The following is a 23,505-nucleotide window of genomic DNA, read 5'->3' as shown; positions in this document are numbered from 1 at the left end:
TTTCTGGGAATACTCTAGGGTTGGGTTACCCAATACAGTTGTTTCAATTTTAACACTACTTAAGATATCATTATTGTACTGTGACACGTGTGTCCATTTTAGTTTTTGAAACGTGGCTACTAGAAAACTTGAAATCGCATGCATGGCCCATATTGTACTTCTCTTCGGCTGCACTGGTCTAGAGCCTCACCACTCCATGTGGTCTGGGCAGCACCATGTGGGAGCGATCTCAACCCCTCAGAATCTGCTTGCTTACAAGGGTCCCCAGGTGCTTCTTACACACAGTAACAGACGCTCTGGCTTGGATGACTCAGAAGACATCCAGGCCTCTGCTAGGTACCCCAGAGCAGCTCCCCATCCTTCTGGGGGTGGCCCGAGGAGGCAGAGGTGGGGGCCGGCAGAGAGATGGCCCTGTGTGATGTCATTGTGATGTCACAGAGAAAAACCTCTTGCATCAGCCAGCCCCACCCAAACTGGCGTCCTGGCTACAGGATATCTTTTCCATCTTCTCCAGCCCACCTCATACCACCTCACCCCTCTGCTGGCAAGAGGGGGCCTGATTCATCCTCCCGCCAGGTACGTGTTCCACGCAACCGATCAGGGCCGACCAGAAGAAGACCTGAGACACCTTTGCCTCAGAGCTTCGAAAAGTGAATGAGCAATCCTTCTCAACTGACTCAAAATGTTTGTCTCACCCAGAAGGTAGGTACCCCACTTTCCCCCCCCTAAGTTTTTATTGAAATTCCAGTGAACATACAGTGTAATACTAGCTTCAGGCATACAATGTTGGGTTTGTAATACAAGTTATACAAATTTACCACTTTATTTCACATGTGCAGGGTAGGAACTGGAGAACACACTGCAGGATTACCCAAAAGGGAACAGAAATCTGTTCAAGCCCCGTTTTCATTGATAAACCTGGTAATGTCCAGACCTTGACCTGTTTTCATCTTCTTCCACTAACCTTTCGTTACCTCCTCCTTTGCCTCTTCATGACTTTTCCTCACTGCTCCCAGGACTGCTTGGAGCCCTCCAGCTCTCCTTTCTCCCCTCGCATCTGTATGATTCCTGTTGCCAAAATCTGGTTCCTGGTAAAAGGCCCAGTGGCGGGGGCAATCCCAGAGCTGTGTAAGACTCTAATGAACGTAAGGAGCAGATAGTAAATTCTCTGCCAGAGAAAGGCGAGGCACCCCTACAGTCCTGCCGGTGGCCAGCTCTGATCAGGAATCTACTGGAACTGAGGAGAATGCAACCTTAGCTGTGCTAGTTTCTCTTTCCAGTCTCAGAGAATCTGGGAGAATGTGCAGGGAGCCTTCCAGTTCCAGAAAGACCCTCCGTCAGCCAAAGATGTCTTGGCTCCTTTGGGAGAACCCACATCTGGAAATGACTTGCCTCCCATCTGAGACAGCTGGGAACGGCCAACTTTCAGCTCAACGTGTTACTCAAAAAGCAAATGTTCATTTCTCACACCTCTGGCCTTTCTCAGAAGAATGAAGCTTCCCATTAGGCAGGGAAATAAAAACACACACGCACACATTCACGCACACAGAGCACTGTAGCTTGTGCTATTCATTGGTGGTTAGGGATCACAGGAGATGGGACTGCAGCCCAAGTGAAGATATCATAAATAGAACCCACAGAAATGGGTAAGAAGGTGATAGAAAAAGCCAAGCGTAGTAAATTTTATCTTTTTTATTATGGATTTAGGAGGAGAGACAGAGGGAACATGGGAGGGTTTATCAGTCTCTATCTTAAGTATAAAACATAATCCATTTCGTCATTCCGTGAGAGTTTCCATAATCTGTCCTGCAGTCCCTTGCCTTTTGCTAAGTGGCGTGCATCTTCCCTGGGGTTGAACCCAGAGGTTTTGAACACTTGGCCACCATTTACTAGCCTTGTGGCCTTGAGATAGTCAAACGCTCCCTGTAGAGAACGGAGTGGCCGCCTCTCCCTCAGGCTGATTGTAAGGATTACCTAACGAGTCTAGCAGGGTGTCTGGAACCCGGCAGATTCCCTCCCCTTCCTTTCCACTTTCCTGCTGCCCCTTGGTCTTCACAGCAGCAGTGGGAAGGACGGCTCTGTCACCTGGCTTGCTTCTGAATCGCTCAGGTGGGTTATGCACCTTGGCGAGAATCATGAGTCCAGTCGTGGGTGCGGCTGGGACTAGAGCCCAGATCAGACGAGGATTCGCGGTCTCCAGGATTCCCTCTCGGAGCCACCAAACGAGGCAAAGACTTACACCAGCCGCCAGGGATCTGTACCTTTAGGGGAAGGGCGGAGGCTGGGAAATACCTGACTCTCGGGTTCCCCTGCCACCCGCACCTCCTGACCCTCAGGCCCAGAGGCTGGGCGTGAGGCGCTGGTCAGATGGCCGACTCTTCCCCGCCCGCCCTCTGCCGAGCCTCGCCAGGGCAGCCAGCCATCAGGCCAGGCCCGGGGCTCGGCCTCCCTCCGGCCGGCGCTCGCCGGCTCTTCCTCTCGCGAGGGCCCCCGGGTCGCGGCTAAGAGCCGACGCCGGGGCCGGGAGAGGAAGCCAGAGCCCCAAGCCCGGCCCCACCCGCCCGCAGAGTCCAGGCGCGGGGCCGCTAGGGCGGAGCCTCCCAAACAATTCAAAACACGCTCCGCGCGCGTCGCCGTGGCAACGCGCGCCCGCTGCTAGGTGACCGGGGCGCCGTAGTAAACCCGAGGCGGGCGTGTTACTCACGGAGGGAGGTGGGGGCGAGCGGAGCCGGCGGGGCCTAGGCTGGGCCCGGGCACCGCGACTGCCGGAGCGGGGGAGGGGGAGAGAGCGGGAAAACAAGGGACGGGGTTGGGGCGCACGCGGAGTGGAAACGGGGCAACCCAGCCGCGCGCCCCGAGCGACCCTGGAGAGGCGGCTCCCCGCCCCGCCCCGCCCCGCGGTCCCCAAGATCCCCCAGCCCCCGCAGGCCCCGAGGGCTCGGTCACCCGCGCGTGAGCGATTGCCCCACAGGATGTGCAGATGTGGCTGCCCCTCTGATTCACTCCAGCTGCTTGGGGCATGGAAGAAAGGCGGCTTCCTCTCCTGGAAATGACTGCATTAGCAAAAGCCCTTTAACAATTCCACTAACAACGGAAAGGGAAAGGCGACGGAGAGGAGAGGCTCCAAAGTGCTTTTCTTCGGTCCTTGCCGCCGAACAGAAGTAGAAGTGTTCCCACAACTCCGGACCCATGTTAGAAAGAAGGGAGTTGTTCTTTATTCCCTACGCCCCTCTTCGGGGACCTCGGGGACATGAAACACTGTTGCAGTGGAGGTTAACGGGAAAGCCCAGAAACCCCAGAGCTAAGTGTCCTATACTGGTGGTAATATTTCGGACACTCAGCATGGGGGTTTTGGTGCCATTACTCTACACTTCAAGGCTGGGAGGAACGTCAAAACGTGTGAGGACCTTCCTTATCTTCATCAGTGAATGAGTCAAACATGCACTGAAGCAAAAATTGTGGAGCTGGGAAATTTCGGATGGTTGAACATAATGTCATCCAAAAGGGTTCTAATCAGTAGGGAATCCCGGAGCTTGGGAAAGAACTTGGCTTTTTCCAATCCGTCACTGGCGTTTAAGCAATCTGTTTGTACCCTAGTCCCTGTGAACTAAAGATAATACTCGTTCATGAGATCATTTCCACAGGTGGAAGGAAATGTATTGGCAGAGGATCTGTTGGCTATGCACACTTCTGTGTAGAAAGCCACAGGGTGTGTCTGTGGACCTGCAGACCTTCTTCTACATTCTACCTTCTTGCAGCTCCTATGTATGTGTATCAGGAGGATTGGTGTGTCCTTTAACAATAGAAGACCGGACGCTTTGCTCTGTTCACAACTTCTGCTCACTCATAGGCTTCTCAATTGCATTCTGAGCCTGGTTTCCATTACAGACTTCATTCACTCATTCCCTCATGGTAGAAAGTGCTAGGCTCTAAGGATCAACCATGAGTAAAACACAGCTGCTCCTCTATCTAGCATCTTCAAGTCAAGCCTGCATGTTCTGAGCTGCAGGAGAAAGGCACACAGTGAGTAGAACAGGCAGGAACAAAGAACAGGAGCCTGGAGATCAGAGCCCGTGACAGCAGAAACATTCATGTCCTGTTCCAGCTTTTTGACTGCTGAGTAACAGAAAGGAATTAGTTGGTGAGGCATGGGTCAGAAATCTGATACCAGGGCAAAGGACAGAGATACTACTGCTGGTTGGGGGCAGGCGGTGGCGGAGGGGGGTGAGGGTGGGGGTGGTAATGGCAGCTGCAAATGAACCTATCTTGAGAGAAGAGGCCACTACTGATAATAGGAAAAAGACAAAAAACAAACAAAAAACACCCAAATCCCTTAGCCCCAGGCTGTGCCATCAGGCAAGTCGTATTGCATACAGTCTGCTCTGGTCTGGCATTCTTACCATTGTTTTAATCACATCTGATCTACCGTGTATTCACAAAACAATAAATTGGATTCCTGTTTACGAACTGTGTGTGGGTGTCCCAAGACCATTGTTTCTCTTTGTGTATACTTAGTATGGTTTGGTACAGTGCAGGGAAGAGTCACTGAGGACCTTAGCAAGCACAGATGAGTCCCAAGCCTTGACTTTGTGATGTCATAAATGCTGAGTCACATATACGTCCCTGGGGAGGGGGGAGGTCATCCTGACATGGTAGCAGTCCAACATACCAAAGTTAAATAACTGTTTTGAGATATGGAATCTCTGTGTCTCTCCTGAGTCATGAGCTTCTGAGCCCAAACTAATCACGTTCATGTTGCACTGACTGGCAATTACTTTTTCTGTTCTAAGGGAGGAAAGAAAAGAAGAAAAAATATTAGCATGCCTAAATTATAATGGAAGGAAGTGAGTGGGACGCCAGGCAGAGAAGCTCATGTTTCATCAAAAAAAGGAAATTAAACATTGTGGCATGGGGTCCGTGGGGCTAGGGGGTGTCCTCAAGATGGATCACGGCTAGTAGCCAGCCAGCCAGCCCAGCCATGAAAAGTGCATGGCCTAGATTCAGGCTTTGGGAGGCCTAAAATAATATAACTTCAGAGGCTCTTTCTATGAAAAATAATGCAAAGTGACAAGTATGTTGGGGTCTTGGAAGGGGTCCGAGTCAGTGAAAGCCCCCAAAACTGGAGTGCCACAAGCTTGCTTTGCTTCCAGTCTCCCTCCAGGCCTCCTCACATAACCTCAAGACTGCAGCTCCCATCCTCTTTTCTCTGGAGAAGGCAAATTTCAGCCTATGAAGGCACAGGGGGTGCGGTTTCTGAGCAGAGGCCATAAAAACCAAAGACATCAGACTGTGCCAAATGGTGACTCAAGCGGGATGTGAGAAGCGTCTGCAAGTTTTTGAGGGGCGTTAAGTGCAGAGAAGGGAAAAGAATTGTTCACTGCTCTAGGGTGGAGAGGGAGTGAGGATACGATTCAATAAAGAAAAATGTGCACAAAACTCCTCAGGAAGCATTGGCTAACTGGATTTTCTGACACCGTGGAGTCTGTATTTCCCAGGGGAAGTATTTGAGGATCTGTGAGTCACTGAAAACTGGAACTGCCCATGAAAAATGTGCTACAGGAAATAATCCTACAAGATGTCCTCGCGGGAGCGGCTGGAGGCTCCCAGGGTTCATTCCGAGCCCTGAATTCCCCAGGGCTGACACAAGGCATGCTATAGATGTGTGAGTGGGGAGGAGGCCCAGGGAAGGAGAAAGAGCCCTCCCTGGGGGAGGAGCCGCCACCTGCACCCTCACGTAGCGGGGAAAATGGTGGGGGCAGCACGTGACCGAAGCGGGGGGAAATGTAAGGAGATAGCGCCACCCAGCGTCGGGACAAAAGCCGTGGCCGGGAAACCGACAGCCAATTCAAAGGTGAAGTGACCACAAAATTCCAGCTCTGGAGAGGGAGCTCCGTCACCATGAATAAAGGGTCGTGTGGGTGCTGTGGGAATCACGCCTGGGCACAGGCGCATGTGTGTCAAATGTGCGGACACGTCAGTCCTAGAAGAGTAGGAAGCAAGAGCCAGAGAGACTCCTCCGGTTGGAATGTGGACTAATTCCCTCTGGGGGCTGGGGACGGCCTTTCATTCCCCCAGCTAACTGCACAGACACAGAATGGGAAAACCATGACTTGGCTGGTGGCAAATCTGGAAGATTCCAGGTGGGGGAGGGCCGGGGCAGAACAGGAGGGTTTCATTAAATGTAAGCCCTACAGGAGTCAGACAGGTAATACTTACTGCGCTTTAACTCCCTGGCTCCGTATCTTCCAGTTTGTTCAGATTTCTTATTGTTAAGCTGAAGTGGCGACTTCCAAGCTCTTTCCATACGGAATCGGAAACCAGAAGTCCATCCCTATGTACAAAGAGCTTTCTAGAATTACAAATTCCAGGGCCTCACCCCTGCGGTGGAATCTCAGGTCGGGCCCAGGAATCTGAGTATTTCCCACAGTTTCAAAGACTGTTCTGATGTTCATTCAGAACCGAGAATGGCTGCTCCAGCAGAGGAGGGGCCTCTGAGGACTTCCCAGTCCAGACAGCTATCATGAATTATAGAAAGTATTACAGAGGGGTACAGTATGGAAGGACAGAGGGAAGGGAGCTGTTCTTGCTCATTCAAAGGATGAGCGACTTTTACACTAGTCTTGATGGGAGGTAGACCAGATGAGGACACTGAAGACATTCCACGCAGAAGGAAGAGCATCGGCAAAGGCACGGAGGACCATCTCAGTATTCCACTGAAGGGACTGGGAGGTGGAGACCACCCATGACACATGGAAGCTCTTTCAAACCCATGGCTCTATGGGGCCCCAACATTGCAGATAATTGCTTACTAAAAGGTTGAAGGGGCACCTGGGTGGCTCAGTCGGTTAAGCATCTGCCTTCAGTTCAGGTCATGATCCCAGGCTCCTGGGATGGGCCCCACATCAGGCTCCCTGTTCATCGGAGAGTCTACTCCCTCTCCTTCTACTCCTCCCACTAGCTTGTGCTCTCTCACTCACTCACTCAAATGAATAAATTAAAAAATCTTTTTTTTTTTAAGATTTTATTTATTTATTTGACAGAGATTACAAGTAGGCAGAGAGGCAGGCAGAGAGAGGAAGGGAAACAGGCTCCCTGCTGAGCAGAGAGCCCAATGCGGGGCTCCCTGGGATCATGACCTGAGCCGAAGGCAGAGGCTTTAACCCGCTGAGCCACCCAGGTGCCCCAAATTTAAAAATCTTTAAAAAAAAAAAAAAAAAAAAGGTAGAAAACCTTACACAAAGGAATGGGAACTCTTGTAGTAATGGTGACCCTGCAATATTTTCTGTGTCTGCCATATAATCAAGCCCAAGCCATTCCCACCAGCTTCCTAGGGAATGGCGGTTAGGTGGAAACTGAATCTTCGCATAACTTTTTAAAGAAACTTCCCTCTGTGAAAGCAGGTCCTTGCTTCTTTGTGCTTAATCCCAATCCCTATTGGCAAGCTCTCCTGTGTAATCTTCCAGAACAGCTGGGCCATGATTGCACTGTCAATTATTAAATGCCCAAGTTCCCTGCAAGGCAGCATTTAATCATGAGGCACTCCAAAAAAATAGGAGATAGAAGAGGGATGGGAAGGGAGGCAGGAGGGTAGGAAGGCGGTTTCATTCTGTCAACATTAAACCAAGGGGATTTGGGGCACAGATGGCATCCTATAGTCCTTCCAGACAGCTGCAAGACGCTGACCATGGCCAAGGTAACCAGCTTCCCCCTCTTACTGCTCGAAACATAACTTTGCATAGCTATTTTGAACCTGATTTTAAGAGCTGTGCCTGTCTTATCAGTTTGTTGTCTCTGTTAACTCTGAGTATTTCTGTTAATCTATGTTGATGGAAGAGTGATATTTTGGCACCTTTACACTTCCTGTTGATCTGAGCCGGAGTATCTGGGAAGCCACACTCTGTCCCTTTTCTAGAGAGTAAAGAGTCACCTTGATATGGGGCTTGTCAGCATATGCAAAAATGAAACTTTTCAAGGCTGCTACTTCTTCGTGATTTTGTTAAAGAGATCATGGCAAAATTAGGCCGGTTCTTGCAATTCAGGAGGTTATCTGGATCCTGGAGAGAAAGGCATGTTTAGGAAGAAATAAAACACATGATGAAGGGTGCAGTACTGTAGGTGTTGAAGATAATTCTTGAAAAGGCTCTTGAATGAATTCCCATTCTATTGTCAAGATGATTCTTGAGCGAGGCTCCTTGTGTCTGTCCTTGGTTGGACACTCCTTTGGAAGCCGTCTCTTTGAGCTTCATTCCAAGCTCTCTTTCATCCTTTGTTTCTCAAATAATTTCTTCCTTAAATTGGCTATCGCCTTGGTGCGGGGTTCCTTATTCTTATCTGTGATTAATATGCAGAATAACTTACAAATATGTGTAACTTGGAAGAAATTGAGGGTAGAGTAAAAATCTGATGTGATAGTAGACAAATTTCCAAGCCATATTTGATTGAAAATGAAGTTGTTAAAAATGTAGAATTGCCTAAATCATTAGTTCAGTCTTTAGACAGAAAGATTAATGAAGATGTTTTACCTAGAAGTCCCATTTCCTGTTCACCCAATGTATATGAAAATAATTAGAAAGAATAACTTACAGTAATGGAACAATGGCTAAAACCAATAGGGTTTGCACAACTAAAAACAAAGGGGAGCATTCTTTGGGGGGACAGGGGCAGTGTGTGCCTTCTATACCGGGTAATAGAAGATCTTTCTTCCCTCCAGATGCTGTGGTTTTTAGTCTTTACCAAGGTCACCCAGCATCCTGCACAGACTGACAATTCTTGGTGGATTTAATTTGTTGAGTGCTTTTAAAAAAATCATATTAGCAGATTGCTTTCCAGAGGTTGTTTCATCAAATGTCTTATATACTGATTTTTATATGCATATGAACCTTGCATATTTCTTATGCCCATAAATAATCACTTTGTGGTATGTACTGTTTTAGTCCCTGGAAATTCTGAAGAACAAACTGTTACATTTCTAAGATAAGGTTCCCTGTAATGCAGAAAATGTTAAGCTGGAGATTATGAGGCAGATTTATGGGCATGTGCATTTAACTATGGTTTTATTTACATTTCTTTAGCTAAGCAGATTTAGGTCTGATTAATTCTGATATGAGAGGTCCCCTGGAAAGCTCAAGATGGTTTACTTTAAGAAGCATCTGTCAGCAACTAAATATGGGCTTCTTTTCCCTTCAGTATGTATTAATATAACAGCATAAACCACTCCATAACATAAAGTGCAAGACCCATCAGATTTCTTTATTTTTCTAAAGCTCAGTCTGGCTCTGAGCCATTGCTCAACCAAGGTTGAAACATCTAATATTGGTCATTCTTCATCTGGCTCTCCTCTTCTCGTCGGCTAAAAATGAAGGGGAGTTTGGGGGCTCTAGCCAGAGCCACACTGTCCCCACTGGGAGTGAGGCACCACAGCTGCATCAAGCAGTGACAATGCCTGTCCAGGTTCCTTGCTCCGTGACCATGACACTTGGTGCCCAGTCTCCATGGGCACCACACAGACACCTCCCATTGGAGATTCTGTCCTCTCTGTGGCAGTGTCTGAAAGCTGGGCCCAGATCACCTCTCTCTGAACCTACAGCCTCATGTCCTTTCCAGGGGTTTCATCAACCCCATATCCTAGGAGGTCCACTGCCTTCTTTAATGCTGAAAGTCCTAATCCTTGCTGCTCCCTGCCCTGGGGTGATCCAGTTTAATACTGACTGATAAGCCATATCCTCCTTTACTCTCCTCTCAGAGGAATCTGTCATACAGAGAAGAAGACACCAAAAAACTTGTGTCAGCAAGTGGGTGCTCCTACCTTTCACTGAAGACAAAACCAAAAGTAATAATCACTGAGCACCTTAGAGTGGCCCCAATTTTTGTCCTCACTTGATAGACCTCAGCTCTGCAGCCTAACCACATTCCCACAGAGGCTATTATGGGATGCTTAGCTCAGATCATCCTCAATAAACACTTGAGTAGAATGAGGTCCAGCTTAAATAAACATCGCCACCCTGGTGCCCACTCCAGGCCATTCCTGAAGCGCTAAACCCTCACATGTGTGGCTCCTTGCAGAAAGCTCCCTGGGGGCCAGTGGGGCCCCGTTATCATGAAGGACTAGTGTGGCTTGAGCCCAGGCAGTGGCCGGGAAGGGTACCCAGATCTCCTGGGAGGTTCTGAAGTCAGGCTCTCCCCTTGTGCTTGTCTGTTCCAGATGGAACTCCCGAAGGGCTCCTCTGCCCAACGGACACTCCTATCTGCCATCCTCAACATGCTATCACTCAGCCTCTCCACAGCATCCCTGCTCAGCAACTGCTGGTTTGTGGGCACACAGAAGGTGCCCAAGCCCGTGTGCGGAAAAGGTCTGGCCGCCGAATGCTTTGACGTGCCGGTGCCCTTGGATGGGAGCGCCGCCAACTCATCATCCCCGGAGGTGGTGCAATACAGCTGGGAGGCTGGGGATGACCGCTTCTCCTTCCATACCTTCTGGAGTGGCATGTGGCTATCCTGTGAGGAAACTGTGGAAGAACCAGGTGGGTTTGTCGTCAGCCCAGCTGCCTCATATCCCTCCCTGCCCGGAGGAACTTCACACGGGGCGAAGGGCCAGTGGGAAGTATACAGCACTCCCCACACCCCACCGGGTCTCAGCGTCTCCCCACTCTGCATCTCGTCCCTTCTCCCTAGGACTCCCTTTCGATGAGACCCGAAAGTCCGTCTAGTTTTTTCCCCTCCTGACTGTCTCGTAGACACGCTGGTTTAAAACCTCAAAGGGTTCCATTTAGACTTCTAACACCATGAGAAGTCCCACACTAGCGAGTTAGCGTTGGTGTCTGAAGACCAAATGAGGAGAGAGGATTCTTAGGGAGAAGGACCCGCTCTCTTCAGCTGTGACCCCAGATGAGCAGCTTCCTCTCCACAGACCTTGACTTTCTCACCGGTGAGATGAAAGGATCTGAGGAGATGCCCCGTCAAGCCCCTTCCTCCCCAGCCCCACCAAAAGGGTTTTCTTGTTCAGAGTATTACCATTACGATTTACAAGGTAGGGGAGCTGAAGCCTCAGGAGGGTAACTAGTGGAGTGAGGCCACCCTTGACCTCCCAGGTCTCCGGTAGCTCAGCGTGTGTGGCAAAGCCAGTCTTGTGTCACTGTGCATTCCTTAACCTGTGCTCCTCAGCTTGGGAGCAGGTGGCCTAAGGACAGCCCTCCTCCCTGCTCAAAGCATTCGGACATCACCTGGTAGAGATGTCCTAAGGCCCAGAATCCAGTACAGTTAACCTGTTTCTCCCGATTTGGGTCATGGGAAAAAGGAGAGGGACGAGGAATATAAGTGTGTGTGTGTGTGTGTGTGTGTATTTATATGTGTTATTGACATGTCATTTAGCTCAGCTCCGATCCCAGTCCCAGAAACAGTTTCAAGCCATGCAGACCAGGATACGGAGGCAGCGAAAGGTGCCGGTTAACATCAGGCTGCTTAACCCTCCCCGACCTGAGAAATGGGAACATTTCCCTGTGGAAGCCGTCTCAGGCTCACGTCCTCTCTTTGGGCTGGGGACCGAGAAATGAATTCTGAGGGATTCTTGTCTTGGCCATGCATCCATCCGTCCATAATGCATTCTTTCCCGCTTTCAGAGAGAAACTTCTAGTGCCCATCTACCGTGTGCTGGGCAGGCACAGGTCCCAACCAATGGAGCGGCGCCAGCTGTGGGACGTACCCCTGAAGTTATACCTTGTCTGTGTTTCAGGGGAGAGGTGCCGAACTTTCAATGAACTCACACCACCAACCGAGAGAGGTGAGAAAGGACTACTGGAGTTTGCCACGTTGCAAGGCCCATGTCACCCCACTCTCCGATTTGGAGGGAAGCGGTTGATGGAGAAGGCTTTCCTCCCCCACCCTCCCTTGGGGCTTGTGGCAAGTATGTGGGTTTGATCACCAATTTAGTCGCCATTGAGTTGGACCTCTCTGGCCCAACTGTGCTCTCTACACTGTACTGTGGTCTCCTTTTCTCTTCTTCTGAGCCCCGCGGGGTGACCCACATTCCTTCCAGAGGGGACTCTCATTCATATGCAGGAATGCAAAAAAGGAAAAGCAGGAACAAATAAAGTTCACAAATAGAAAACCACCAACAGCTCTAACCTCCTCCTGTTGCCAAGTAACCATGTTGAAAAGCTCAAGAGGTTTTTTTCCCTCCAATATGTATATATTTTTTTAAGTTTAAAAAAAAATATTTTTAATAGGAGGGAGTGAAGAAGGAGAGGGAGGGAGAAAGAAACAGAACTGACTGCTCCAAAATTCAGTAAGGAAAAAGAGGACAAAAATGATCCACAGCAAAGTCATGCCCCTGCCAGATTTTGTGACGATTAGCTGATCTTTTCTCGAATCTCCCTTATGGTATTTCCAGTCAATCAAGTTTACTGGAGTCCTTATCGGGTACTGAGCTGAGAGCAGCAAGCGCAAGGGTGACAGCAAAGGACCCAAAGGAGGGAACGCTTTCCAGCTGGTGCCAGCCCTGTCCCCTTCTCCCCTTCTCTGACTCTGGGAGGCTTTCCCTTCTGCGGGGCTCTGAGTTTCAGCGCTCAGTCATGTAACTGTCAGGGTGAGGGCTCTTCTTCTGATTTCTTTTGTCTTGTTGTTGTTTAATACTTGAATTGTATTTTCTTCCCTGGTTTCTGACAGAGATCCTATGGTTATCACTGGGAGCCCAGTTCTCGTCCATCGGACTTGAATTCGTCAGCTTCCTCCTGCTACTGATGGACCTGCTGTTCACTGGGAACCCGGGCTGTGGACTCAAGCTGAGCGCCTTCGCTGCCATTTCCTCCGTCCTGTCAGGTGCAGCCTCCCAGGCTGGGGTGGGCGGGGGCCTGGCCACCTTCCAGGCACCTGACGGGCTCCTGTGTCCATCTGGAGGGCAGAAAGGAGGAGGCGGGGTCCAGAATGGAGGGATGAAAGATGGAAATTTTGTATTGGATCATCATGTGCTTGGCAAAATGATTTCTCTCTGGGTTCTTCTTATTTGCCAGCTTTCTCAGTATGTGAAATACAGTTTGGTTCACTTCTCAGTTGCCCATGCACACAGCTTTTCTGGACTCCGCTGGATCAAGTAGGAGTAAGAGACGCAGATATAAAGATAGATCAAGAATAAAGCTCACGTTGAGGGCATGGGTGGGAAGAAGTAAAATGCCCCAAGTGCAGCATTGACTCAAACTTTTTCCATAGCTCTCCACCTAAAGCCTGGGGGGACTTATTGCAAAGCCCCGCTCGCAGAATAGTGTCCCTGAAGTGTGGGGGCAGATGGGTGATGGGGACATCTCCACATAGGCTGTAACAGATACAAAATGAGGAGGTTGCTCCAAACTCCTCCTCCCTGTAGATGGCAAAGCCAGCCTGGGTCTAAGGGCGCCGCCTTTCTGTTCCCTCTGTAGGCCTTCTGGGCATGGTGGCCCATATGATGTATTCACAAGTCTTCCAGGCAACTGTCAACTTGGGTCCAGAAGACTGGAGGCCACATGCTTGGAATTATGGCTGGGCCTTCTAGTAAGTGCTTGCCATCTCCTGAACCTTCTAGCTTTTCCCCGGCCAACCTGTGTTGGACGTGCTGCCCTCAACTAGATGTTTGCTCGGTGTCCTCCCGCCTTCTCTTCAACCCTCGTGCCAGGAGTCCGTTGACCAGAGAGTGGGACCATCCAGGCCACCGCTGCTCTCTCCCCACCTGCTGGGGAGGCACAGGGATGATTATTCCGGCTTGTTCTGTCGGGTCTTGCTAATGATACAGCTGTTGCAGTTGCTCCCTCGCCCGATTACGTGTGTTTCCTTGGGAAATGAGACTGATTTTGTATGTCTTATGCAAGTGATGCTCCGTGTTTTATACATTTTATGATTCAAGATATTGGAGGACAGAGAAATGAAGCGATCGGCCTTGAGGTGTGGTTCGAATTCTACCCCCTGAGCATGGCTGACTCTTCTGTAACGAAGAGTCACTTCCTCCTACTTCTGCTCTTCTTCCATCCAAGTGAGAAACAAAATCTCCTCTACCAGCCGTTCTCCGACCCTCAAAGAACTAAGGGGTCAGTTATTTTCGATTTCTCTTGAGAGTAGCAGCAGCCATGACAGATTCATTTGAAGTAAATACGCCGTCTATTTTACGTTTTAAGAGACCCTCACTTCCTCCCCTGAGGAACACGCTCTCTCTGTTCACTGCACAGGTGCCCACTTGGGCCTCTATTACAGTCCGTAGTCGGTGCTAAGCCCTTTACCAGTGCTGAAGAGACAGGGCACCGGGCTCGGCTTCCATGCTACGGAGGCAGTCCTGAAGGTCATCCTATCCTATCCCCTTTCAACAGCACATAGAACGTGCTGTCGGATTCGGGCGTCTTTGGGCTATTCCAAAACCGGCCTCCGGAGCTTGCTTTCCAGACGCATCGTTTTGCACCTTCTGTCTTTAAGCCGTTGTTGGCATGACTCTCCCAGCAGAAGCAGCCCAGCCTCAGTCGGCAGAGTCGGTCAGAGGCGGGCAGATGGGAACTCTCTGTGCCAGTGTATGGCCTGGCTTGACCCATCCCCTGACCTCATGCAATTTCTCACTAACCTCACACAACTTCCTGCTTCCTGGGCTTCCCAGAATCATGGGGAAATTTAGGGGTCGACTTCCCAAGTTTTTAGGAACGCGTTTGATCTAGTTCCCTGGTGGTTTTTGGTTTTGGGGGGTTTTTGTTTTTATTTTTGTTTTTTTGTTTTTGATTCGTCAAATCCACCCAGCTTCTCTTAAATCTCCAGCTTCCTTCCATCCGTTATAAACTCCTTGAGGCCAAGAACCACCTTTGTTTTCCTAAGAGGCAAATTCCACTGGTACAACATATAACAGTTCCAGGTTTGCAGCAAATGTTGCCTGAACGACATTGAGAGGCTCAACTCTGTGCCCCAAAGACCACTAAACGCAGAACAAAAGGAGATGAAGGGGGATGATCGCTCCCACCATCTGTTCGGAGTGAGGGAAAATCCTGGGTGGGATGTGTATGTGTGCTTGTGTGTGGGTGGGGAGGAGGCATAGCACTGGGCTCCGTCCCCTCTATACACCTGAGCTACCGGTCTGTGAATGGGAACTGCAGGTGGGGAAGCCCTAGTCCAGAAAACTGTGTGTGGGTGGGTGTGTGGTATGTACACAGAAGATGCACACCGGGAATAAAGGAGCACCGTGCTGACTGCTAATCGACCCAGTGAAAACGAACCTGTTGAACTCCTAGTCCAACTTGCAACACTACCAGGGTCATTCTCTTTGACTACGAAACATTCAGAACATACCTAATAAGACCCAATTCAGGCCTCTGGCCCACAGTGCTCTCCCCGAAGCACAGTGGAAGGGAGCCCACCCCGGTCCCTGAGTCCCTAAGGGGCAGCAGCCTAGTTACTAATGGGAAGGGATCATGGTATTTTCCCCTCAAACCATTGCGTAGCTCAGATTCTGACTGTCTGGTTTTTTTGGTACCTCCCTAGCACGGCCTGGCTTTCCTTCACCTGCTGCATGGTGTCGGCGGTCACCACCTTCAACGCATACACCAAGCTGGTGCTGGAGTTCAAGTGTAAGCACAGTAAGAGCTTCAAAGGAAAGCTGAGCTGCCCGCCGCACCATCCCCAGTGCCTCCTGGAGCAGCTGTCCTGTGCAGCCCCCACGGGGGATCCTCTGACCAGCTACCACCAGTACCACCCTCAGCCCGTCCGCTCCGTCTCGGAAGGAGTTGACTTCTACTCTGGGCTACACCACAAGCGATTTCAGCAAGGACCCAGCCAGAGGCTGAAGGAAGAGGTGGCTGGGACATCCGTAGAGGAAGAACCGTGTTAGAAGTAGTAAGGTTTAGAGGACAGGCTGAACCCAACCTTACATGTTCGTTTGCTTATCAACATGTACTGAAGCCAGAGTCTGTGTGTTGAGCATGGTTCTCACAGGTTTGGGACAAGCATGTCTGAAAGGGCAGGTCCAAAGGGGTGCGTGTGCGGATGCCGCTGCCCCCCTCTTCCTTCCCCGCTCTTCCCTTTCCGTGTCTCATTTCAGCATCTCCCTATCTCCCACGCTTGGAATCACCCCCTCTCCTTCACCGATTGCTTACCATGTGCCAGGTTTGGGGCTCAGCAGAGAGAAGTAAAATCCAGTTCCTGCCCCTAAGGGGCTTATCCATCTGCCCCCTCTCTGGGATTTGGAGGTGCAGGTAGGCTACTCAACAGTCATCCACTGGGCTCAACCTTCCGGAAGGCACAGAATGGAAGATAAAGACCCTCCTGGGAGCTTGGACACGTAGGACAGATGTCCTCCACACTGCGTATTACAGGGTCCTGCACCCACATAGTAGGGACCCAATGAAAGTTTAAATATTATCGTAGAAGCCACCAGGAAACTAGAATACATGAGAAGTGTATGCAGGGACAGCATGCAGGGACAGGTCCACTTCCAGAAACGGTCCACTGGAGTTATTCCTGGGGGATTTATGGAAAGGGACACTTCCCCAATGAACATACACTCCTCTCCGGATCCCCAACTCACCCACACACACCTCCTCCCCCTTTTCCATCAAGGGAAAACAAACCACCCGATGGCTAAGAAGAACGAGAATGACACACAAATATGTTTCCTATATAGTATTTATTTGTTCTGCAACAATTCACATTTTAAATAGTGCTTCCTGACAATACACCAGCCGGTTGTCTGTAGTATGGGCAATAAAAGCAATTCACATTCAAGGGGGTTGGTGTCAGCATACCCGACACGGAAGGAGAGCGGAGAGCATCTGGGGGATGGGAGGATGCTGTCTAGGGTGGAAGGAGCTACACGGATAGCAAGGAGGAGAGCTTGGGAGAAGGAAGATCCTTATACCCGCACAAGTCACTGCTATCCCTAAGAGGCAGTTACAGGGGCCTTGCTGGAGTGGGGGAAGGGAGGAATGCTTCCTATCTTAGAGGTCCGGTAGGGTGGGTGCCTCCAAGGGAGTGTCAGGACACACCTGATAAGCTAACACCCGTGCTGGTCAGGTGAAGCTTTCGAAATCCTCTGCCACCATTCCAACCTGCCCTGGTTGCAGAGCCTGTCCTGTGTCTAGCAAAAATGGATTCAAACTTATCATAGTTAAGACAACAGTTTGTAAACACACCGTGAAGAATTTAGGGACTGATGCTCTTCTAGCTTCCTCTTATTTCTGGGACTCACCCGGCATAAACACCATCTTCTACCCAAAAGGATCCCCTCAGATCAGGCCCTCAGTAAACGATTTGGCATTTTGCTCCTTTACCCAAAATGGCTTCCCCAGAAAGCCTCAACATGGTGAAGAATAAGGGTAAGACATAGATGGCTCAGCCCAGGCCACAGAACCACAAGTCAAGTTTTAGCTATTCAGTCAACTATAAATTAGTCCTCAGAATCCTCTAGTAGGCTAAACAAGATCCTAGAATCTTCTACCCAGATTCAAACTCTAGAAGTCAATCTAGAATCCTCCCTATCCTCTTGGATATCCTCTCATTGTTCCTCCAAGTTCACAAAGCTTCCCAAAGTATTGAAATTAAATTTCCTTTCAGGGCCCTAAGGCAAGGGGGTGCCCAGAAACCTGGCAGGCCAATCTGCTATTGCTACCAACCTTCTGTTATGTCATAATGCCTACCACTGGGCAAGTAATACACATCCCTCCAAATCTGGGATCCCTAAATTTCTGTAATCTCTATAAATTTGTCTCGACTCCCTTTATTAATACAAGCTAAAAAGATACAGGCTCAAGTAAGACAGAACCTGAGTTGCACTCGGGTATGACCTATCAAAATTATTCAAGAAGAAAAGTAGTTCTCCACCAGCTAATGTGAGACTTTCTGCTATATAAACAATGACCTAGAAGTTTAGAAAAGAACTTAAGAGAAGTAATATTTATAGAAGAAGGGAGAAGTAAGCACTGGAGAGAATTCTAAAGAACTTAACCAATTATAAAAGAATATTTACATTGGAGTTTTCTCAAAATACAGTGTTTCAAAGGCTCTACAAGGAAGGAGATGTGCAGGCAAAATGGTTGCATATGGGAGTCAAGGATAAAAATCCAGGAACAGCTTTGCTCTCATGCAAGCAAAGCAAAACTATCTCTGAATAAGAGGGCAAATGAGAGGCAGTACAGAGGATGGCCCCTAGGAGATGCTAAGAGAGCAGAATGGAGTTATGGCAGGAATTAGGCTGCCTGCCTGAGTCGTTCCTGACTTCACAGACCTAGGACAGCGCGCGCACACACGTGTACACACACACACACACACACACACACACACACACACCCAGCACTTCGGAAGTTAGCAGGGAAAAGGTCAGGACCGGCAGGACAATCCAGACCACATGATACCACATGGACCCCGTCAGAGGCCGCTCATGAACTACGCGCTGCTCTTGCTCCTCTTCCGACAGGAATGTGGTGGTAGCTATGGTCACCAAGTGTGCAGAGATGGAAAATTTGTGAGGTGGAAGGCTACTGAAGATAAAAGCTGCAAATGCGAGGACGGCTCCCTCAGCCTCCCACTGTCTGTCTCCCTGCCGCTAGGGTGGGAAGAAGCCCAGATACAGGCGATAAGAGAACACGGAAGGCAAGGACCAGTGGCCCTGATCAGAGGCAGGGCACTGGAAGTCTCAAGACGACCAAACAAACCAGGTGTACTTCAGAAGGACAAGAAACTCGGTCCCTGGAGCTTAGATCGAGAAACTAATTCATCATCATACCAATGCATACACACATGTGGCATAACGCAAAACAAAATGTTCCAGGGAAGAACTTCACTGGGGTTTCCCAGCAGGAGTTTATAAATTAGACACACAAAAAATAAACCGTAAGATTCACATTTCCAAACTATCCCTGGAGTGCCTAGAGGAGGGGGTTAATGCAGGGACTGAAAAGTTAGAGGTCAGATAACCCCAGCCCAATGGATCGTGCTGTCATCAGAGAACTCCAACGTGCCCTCCAAAGTGCTTTGTGACGATCGCACAGAGGTGGTAAAATGAGGTGAAGTCTTTCTTCTCTCCAAAGAACTGACTTGACATTGCTGGGAGAGAGATGGTACCACTCTGTTCACTTCTTCTGAAACGGAAGATTCCATCAGACTACATCTAGGGGAAAGAGTGCAGGTATCAGCAACTTTCATTCCTTTCATGACAGAGAGATGGAGGAAACCCAAACTATTTCTCTACTCTTCTGTCCTTATGCTTAACCTGGAAAGCTCGTAAGTCCTCCCAGAAGGATCCAGAAACCTTGTTTTTTTTCCATGATAAACTCTTGAACATTGAACTAGACCACAGTATTTGAGGGCTGTGAGGGTAGCAGCCAGATCATTCTTTGGATACGTAACTGCTACAAGTGAGGCATGCTGTTAGCCTCGCCAGCCTCTACCCAGAAAATACTGGTCGTACCCAACCCCTCAGTCACTGAGACAATAGACACCATGACCCCACATTTCCAAGTGTCCCCTAAGGGGACAGTACCATTCCCAGCTAAAAACAACTGAGTACCATTTCTGAATGGTCATAACATGCCTTAAGAAAACAGAGCTGGTTCTTGACACCCGGCTAATCAAGAGGGCTCCTACTCCCATCCACTTTCTCGAGAACAAAGTTGGAGTTGGTAGCATTTGCCCCAAACCCTTACTGGTAATCAAATATACCATTCAGAAGAGATTCACCTGGTGGGGAGGATCAACAAACTTTATTCTAGAGAGGAATCTTCGCAGCTCCCCACGGCCAATTTTGGGGGTGGTGTCCTCAAGTTGGACCACCTGGCCTTCCATCAGTGCCCACCGTAGACTAAGCTTGCTGACCACCAGGGGTGCTAGATGGCCTTCGGAGCTTGGCCCTGTTGTCCTGGTAACATAAAAGGCATCTTTCCAGAGGTCGTTAATTCCAACTGAGGAAGGACAAAAACAAGAGCAATTAACGAGGACAGAATACTTCTGCTAGCAGGGGAGTGGCTTGATTCTGCAACTAGATTCATTCATTTATTTACCCCTTCATTAATTCATCCACAAAGTTTACTGAACACTTATTAAATGCCGGCACTGGGCTAGACAGTGGGTGCACAGTGGGGAACGACAGGATGCCAGCAACGTAGCACATTCATTCCTCTTGGTCTTTAGACCCTTCCTTTTCTGAAGCTGCTTCTAAGCCAGCCCCAAATCAGGAAATGAGGATATGCCAACTATGGCGACAATTTGATAGCAAAGTGAGCAAAGCAAACTAGAACTCTGGAGAATTCCTGGACTGTCAGTACACGGCTGCAGATGCTATCTGCCTCACCAGCTCTTATTTTGCCTTATCCTTAAAACAACTGTTGTACTAAAAAAAGGGTCTCGATTCCTAATTACCACTATTTAATGTTCACTGAATAATGTTTTTCACTAATACTGAAAAACAACTCAGGGGCGCCTGGGTGGCTCAGTCATTAGGCGTCTGCCTTCAGCTCATGATCCCAGGGTCCTGGATTCGAGCCACACATCAGGCTTCCTGCCCAGCAGGAAGCCTGCTTCTCCCTCTCCCACTACCCCTGCTTGTGTTCCCTCTCTCGCTGTGTCTCTCTCTGTCAAACAAATAAATAAAATCTTAAAAACAACAACAACCCAACTCATTTAGATCCCACCACAGGATTCTGTAGGATGCCACCTCCCTGACCCTGCTCCCCACCACACACAAAGCCAGGGGGCAGGAATTCTTGCAAATTCCATGTGAGGTGTTCTTCCCAATGTATCCCAACAAACTGAGAGTCACAAGCACTAGTTTTAACTTCCAGGCAAATGAGTTTGTACATAGAGAACAAGCCTCTGAATGGCAAGAAGATACAGAAAAACGTAAAGGAGAAGTGGCCCATCTGGTTTTCCTCACCCCATACCCTCCACTCCGCCCCCCCCCAACAAGAACTGCAGACTCCCTCAATTCAGAGTGAGGCAAAGGATCTCCGAGGAGGAGCCCATCAGACACTTCAAGACCAGGAGGTCGCAGTAGCTGAGTTTCCAGGGTTCTGACTGCCTGAATTACTGGTCTCTAATAATATTTGATCCAAATTTTGCTATACGGTATTATTTACATACATACATAAAATTGAAGACTACTTCCAAAATGTTAACAGGGTAATAAGTGGTCAGATTCTGTGCGATTTTTCTTTTTCCCTTGATTTTTCTCTTGTCAGCCACTTCTGTGCAATGGGCATGTTTACTTGCACTAGTCAGAAGAAAGTCTCCACCGATCTACACCAATGTCCTAGAGACGACATGCTCCCTCCACCATTTTCCTCACAGGTAATTCTAAATCCTTAGCTCCTAGAGGGTCAAGAGTCTAGTCTTACTTGTACTCCCAGCACCGGCTTGTGCCCGACACACAGATGATGCTCAGCAAACGTCCGCTGAGTGACGCTGCGTGAACCACGTCCACCTGAGGACCTCTGAGACGAGCCGCACTTGCCCTCAGCTTTCAGCCTATCCCGAGGGCTGGGTCCTTAGCCTGGGAGCCTGCTGCTCCTCCCAGAGGGGCACTCCGGCCACCGCCCTGAGCACCTGGGAAGCCTGGGAGGGGCTCAACTCCCCCACCCCCTGCTGCTGTTTGACGACACTCGTCCCTCCCTCGCTGAGACAGCAGGATATGCACACACGCCACCAGCACACTGTCTCCCCTCATCTGTGCACACAGCTCCCACCATCACATCAGACTTACCCTCTGAAGCCGTCACTGTGCCTGTGGCATTGGCCAGATCCAGAAGAATAGAGGGGAACGCTGGATGCAGAAGGTAGAGGTGGTGAAGGCTGGGTGGCCCAGTTCCGGGGATGACATCCTGACAGTGAGAAGCAAAAGGGAAGAACGTAGTTAACTCTCATTCCCACATGTGACAGCCCTCCAGTGAAAAGGGCAGAAAAGGTGACTGCGGACTCCTCTCAGAGGCTATGATCTGACCCCCAACTACAAGCATGTGTTTGAGAGAAACTCTCATATACAAGAGACACATTCCAGAGAGTTGAAAACAGATTAATCACCAACTTCTTCAAACCACTAGAGCTAGAAAATGCTTTCTCCCTTATGAGAAAAAAAAGAATGGAAATGTGCATGCCTGGATGGGAAGGACCCCTCGTCTTCCGCCTGTGGGAGTATTAGAACACTGGGCCATCTCCTGCAGTAGGTGGGGTTTTGTGGAAACAAAATGTATACATGAAAAGACATCTCTTCTCATTGGATATTAAAGCCAATTGCAAATATCAAGCTAAAATCACAAAAATCTCAGTTTCTGAAATAAACAGAGCATTGCTCAGACAGAAGCAAATCATTAATTATAAAACAAAAATTCCAATTCCAAGTGGCAGCCCCCCAAGTCCCCACAGCAGAAGAAATGCACACAAGAACTGCCCTTGCCAGCCTGACCTCTGTGCAGGGATGACGTTCGGCTTGCACGCATGCGTGCAGCCATGCAGTTGTTAATGCCCAGAAAGACCATGTACAGGTCAGTAAATGATTGTTCTACTGAGCTCCCTGTGTGCCTCCCCCACCCCGGGACTACCCTTGGCCGCACTAGTGGAGGAAACGGGAATCCTGTATTCTTAGCATAAGAAGTACACGAAGGGAGGAGAAGCACAGGCAGGACGCCTGCAGCCACACTGACCCCACGTGCCGCGCAGCAAAAGAGGACATTTCCCGGACCCTTAGAGTCCCACACCTGACAGGACAGACCTCTAACTCCATCCACATGATAAGCAAAGAGCCAAACTCCCTTCTCAACGTCAGGGGAATGAGCCCAAATTCCTCAGCCTGAAAGCCAAGGTCTTACACCACTTAACCCAAATCTGCCTTTTCCAGCCTCTTCCTACCGTTATTCACCTGGCCAGCCAAGCTTCAAGAACATCTGACTGGCATCTTTGCTCCATCTAACCTCTGCCAACCCTATGTCCCCCTTAGACTGTCTAACAATCCTCTGGAGCCCATTTCCATGACTGGAAACAATCCTCATCCTTAGATCCCACACCTGAAGGCCACCTCTTTTAGAGAAAGCTCCCCAGCTGCCCTCCCTTTGTGCTTCCAGCTAAATCTCTTAGTTGTGCTTCTATTACAGCATCTGTACCACACCTTTGTTTTGGGGTTATTTACAGACACATTGGAGAGTCACCTGTTCTAATCCCCTCGCTTTATTAAATGAGGAAACCAGGAAGTTAAAATGCAGGTAAACTGTCGTGGGTACATGTTAGGGCAGGGCAGAGTTACGACTGTAATCTAGATTTTGAGTAAATCTGATCCTCAAAATGAGGGACTATATTAGCATCTTCATTGATGGATAAAGAGCACAAGGCTCAGAAAAGTTAGGTGGCTTGTCCAAGAGTGCACAGTCGATGAATTCAGGATTCTTCATCCTTCTGGGTCCCCCCAGCATCTGTGGACCCTCTCTGAGAGAGCGCCAGCACAGTTTCTAGTCTATCCTTAGGTCCCTACAGAGAACACAGTGCCTGGCACAGAGCAGGTGCTGGTCAAGATAGGCTTTATTGAGGGGCGCCTGGGTG

General features: G+C 49.3%; 2 protein-coding genes across 4 annotated transcripts in view; one reads left to right on the top strand and one right to left on the bottom strand.

Moving 5' to 3' along the window:
* The first annotated feature begins 454 nt into the window (after window positions 1–454).
* GSG1 (germ cell associated 1) lies at window positions 455–15,896 on the top strand. 2 transcript variants are annotated; one of them, XM_032855039.1, is made up of 6 exons: window positions 455–702; window positions 10,202–10,520; window positions 11,729–11,776; window positions 12,661–12,813; window positions 13,407–13,518; window positions 15,475–15,896. In XM_032855039.1, the coding sequence occupies exons 1-6, from the start codon at window positions 655–657 to the stop codon at window positions 15,818–15,820; spliced, it is 1,026 nt and encodes a 341-aa protein (XP_032710930.1). In that variant the 5' UTR covers window positions 455–654; the 3' UTR covers window positions 15,821–15,896. The 2 variants fall into 2 exon arrangements, with proteins under 2 accessions (XP_032710930.1, XP_032710929.1); XM_032855038.1 differs by having other exon boundaries at window positions 11,729–11,899.
* A 1,100-nt stretch (window positions 15,897–16,996) lies between these two features.
* FAM234B (family with sequence similarity 234 member B) overlaps window positions 16,997–23,505 on the bottom strand; it is a 33,706-nt gene continuing 27,197 nt past the window's right edge. For both annotated transcript variants that reach the window (XM_032855037.1, XM_032855036.1), the window contains exons 11-13: window positions 21,680–21,797; window positions 19,663–19,883; window positions 16,997–19,093 (exon numbers count right to left, since the gene is read on the bottom strand). In XM_032855037.1, coding sequence (XP_032710928.1) covers window positions 19,088–19,093; window positions 19,663–19,883; window positions 21,680–21,797 — 345 coding nt within the window. In that variant the 3' untranslated portion in view covers window positions 16,997–19,087. The remainder of the gene's footprint in view (window positions 19,094–19,662; window positions 19,884–21,679; window positions 21,798–23,505) is intronic.

Source organism: Lontra canadensis, unplaced genomic scaffold, assembly GCF_010015895.1.
Source record: "Lontra canadensis isolate GAN:19392208 unplaced genomic scaffold, GSC_riverotter_1.0 scaffold9, whole genome shotgun sequence".
Classification (NCBI taxonomy): Eukaryota; Metazoa; Chordata; class Mammalia; order Carnivora; family Mustelidae; genus Lontra; species Lontra canadensis.
Note: the sequence above shows the minus strand (reverse complement) of the source record. Positions and strands in the feature narration are given on the sequence as shown.

Bases quoted from the DNA above. Each gene is read 5' to 3' on its own strand.
- GSG1 (XM_032855038.1), top strand. From the start codon at position 655: ATGAGCAATCCTTCTCAACTGACTCAAAATGTTTGTCTCACCCAGAAG. The intron at 11,900-12,660 runs GTATGTGGGTTT...GGTTTCTGACAG, and splicing joins TCCCTTGGGGCTTGTGGCAA to AGATCCTATGGTTATCACTG. The intron at 12,814-13,406 runs GTGCAGCCTCCC...TTCCCTCTGTAG, and splicing joins CATTTCCTCCGTCCTGTCAG to GCCTTCTGGGCATGGTGGCC.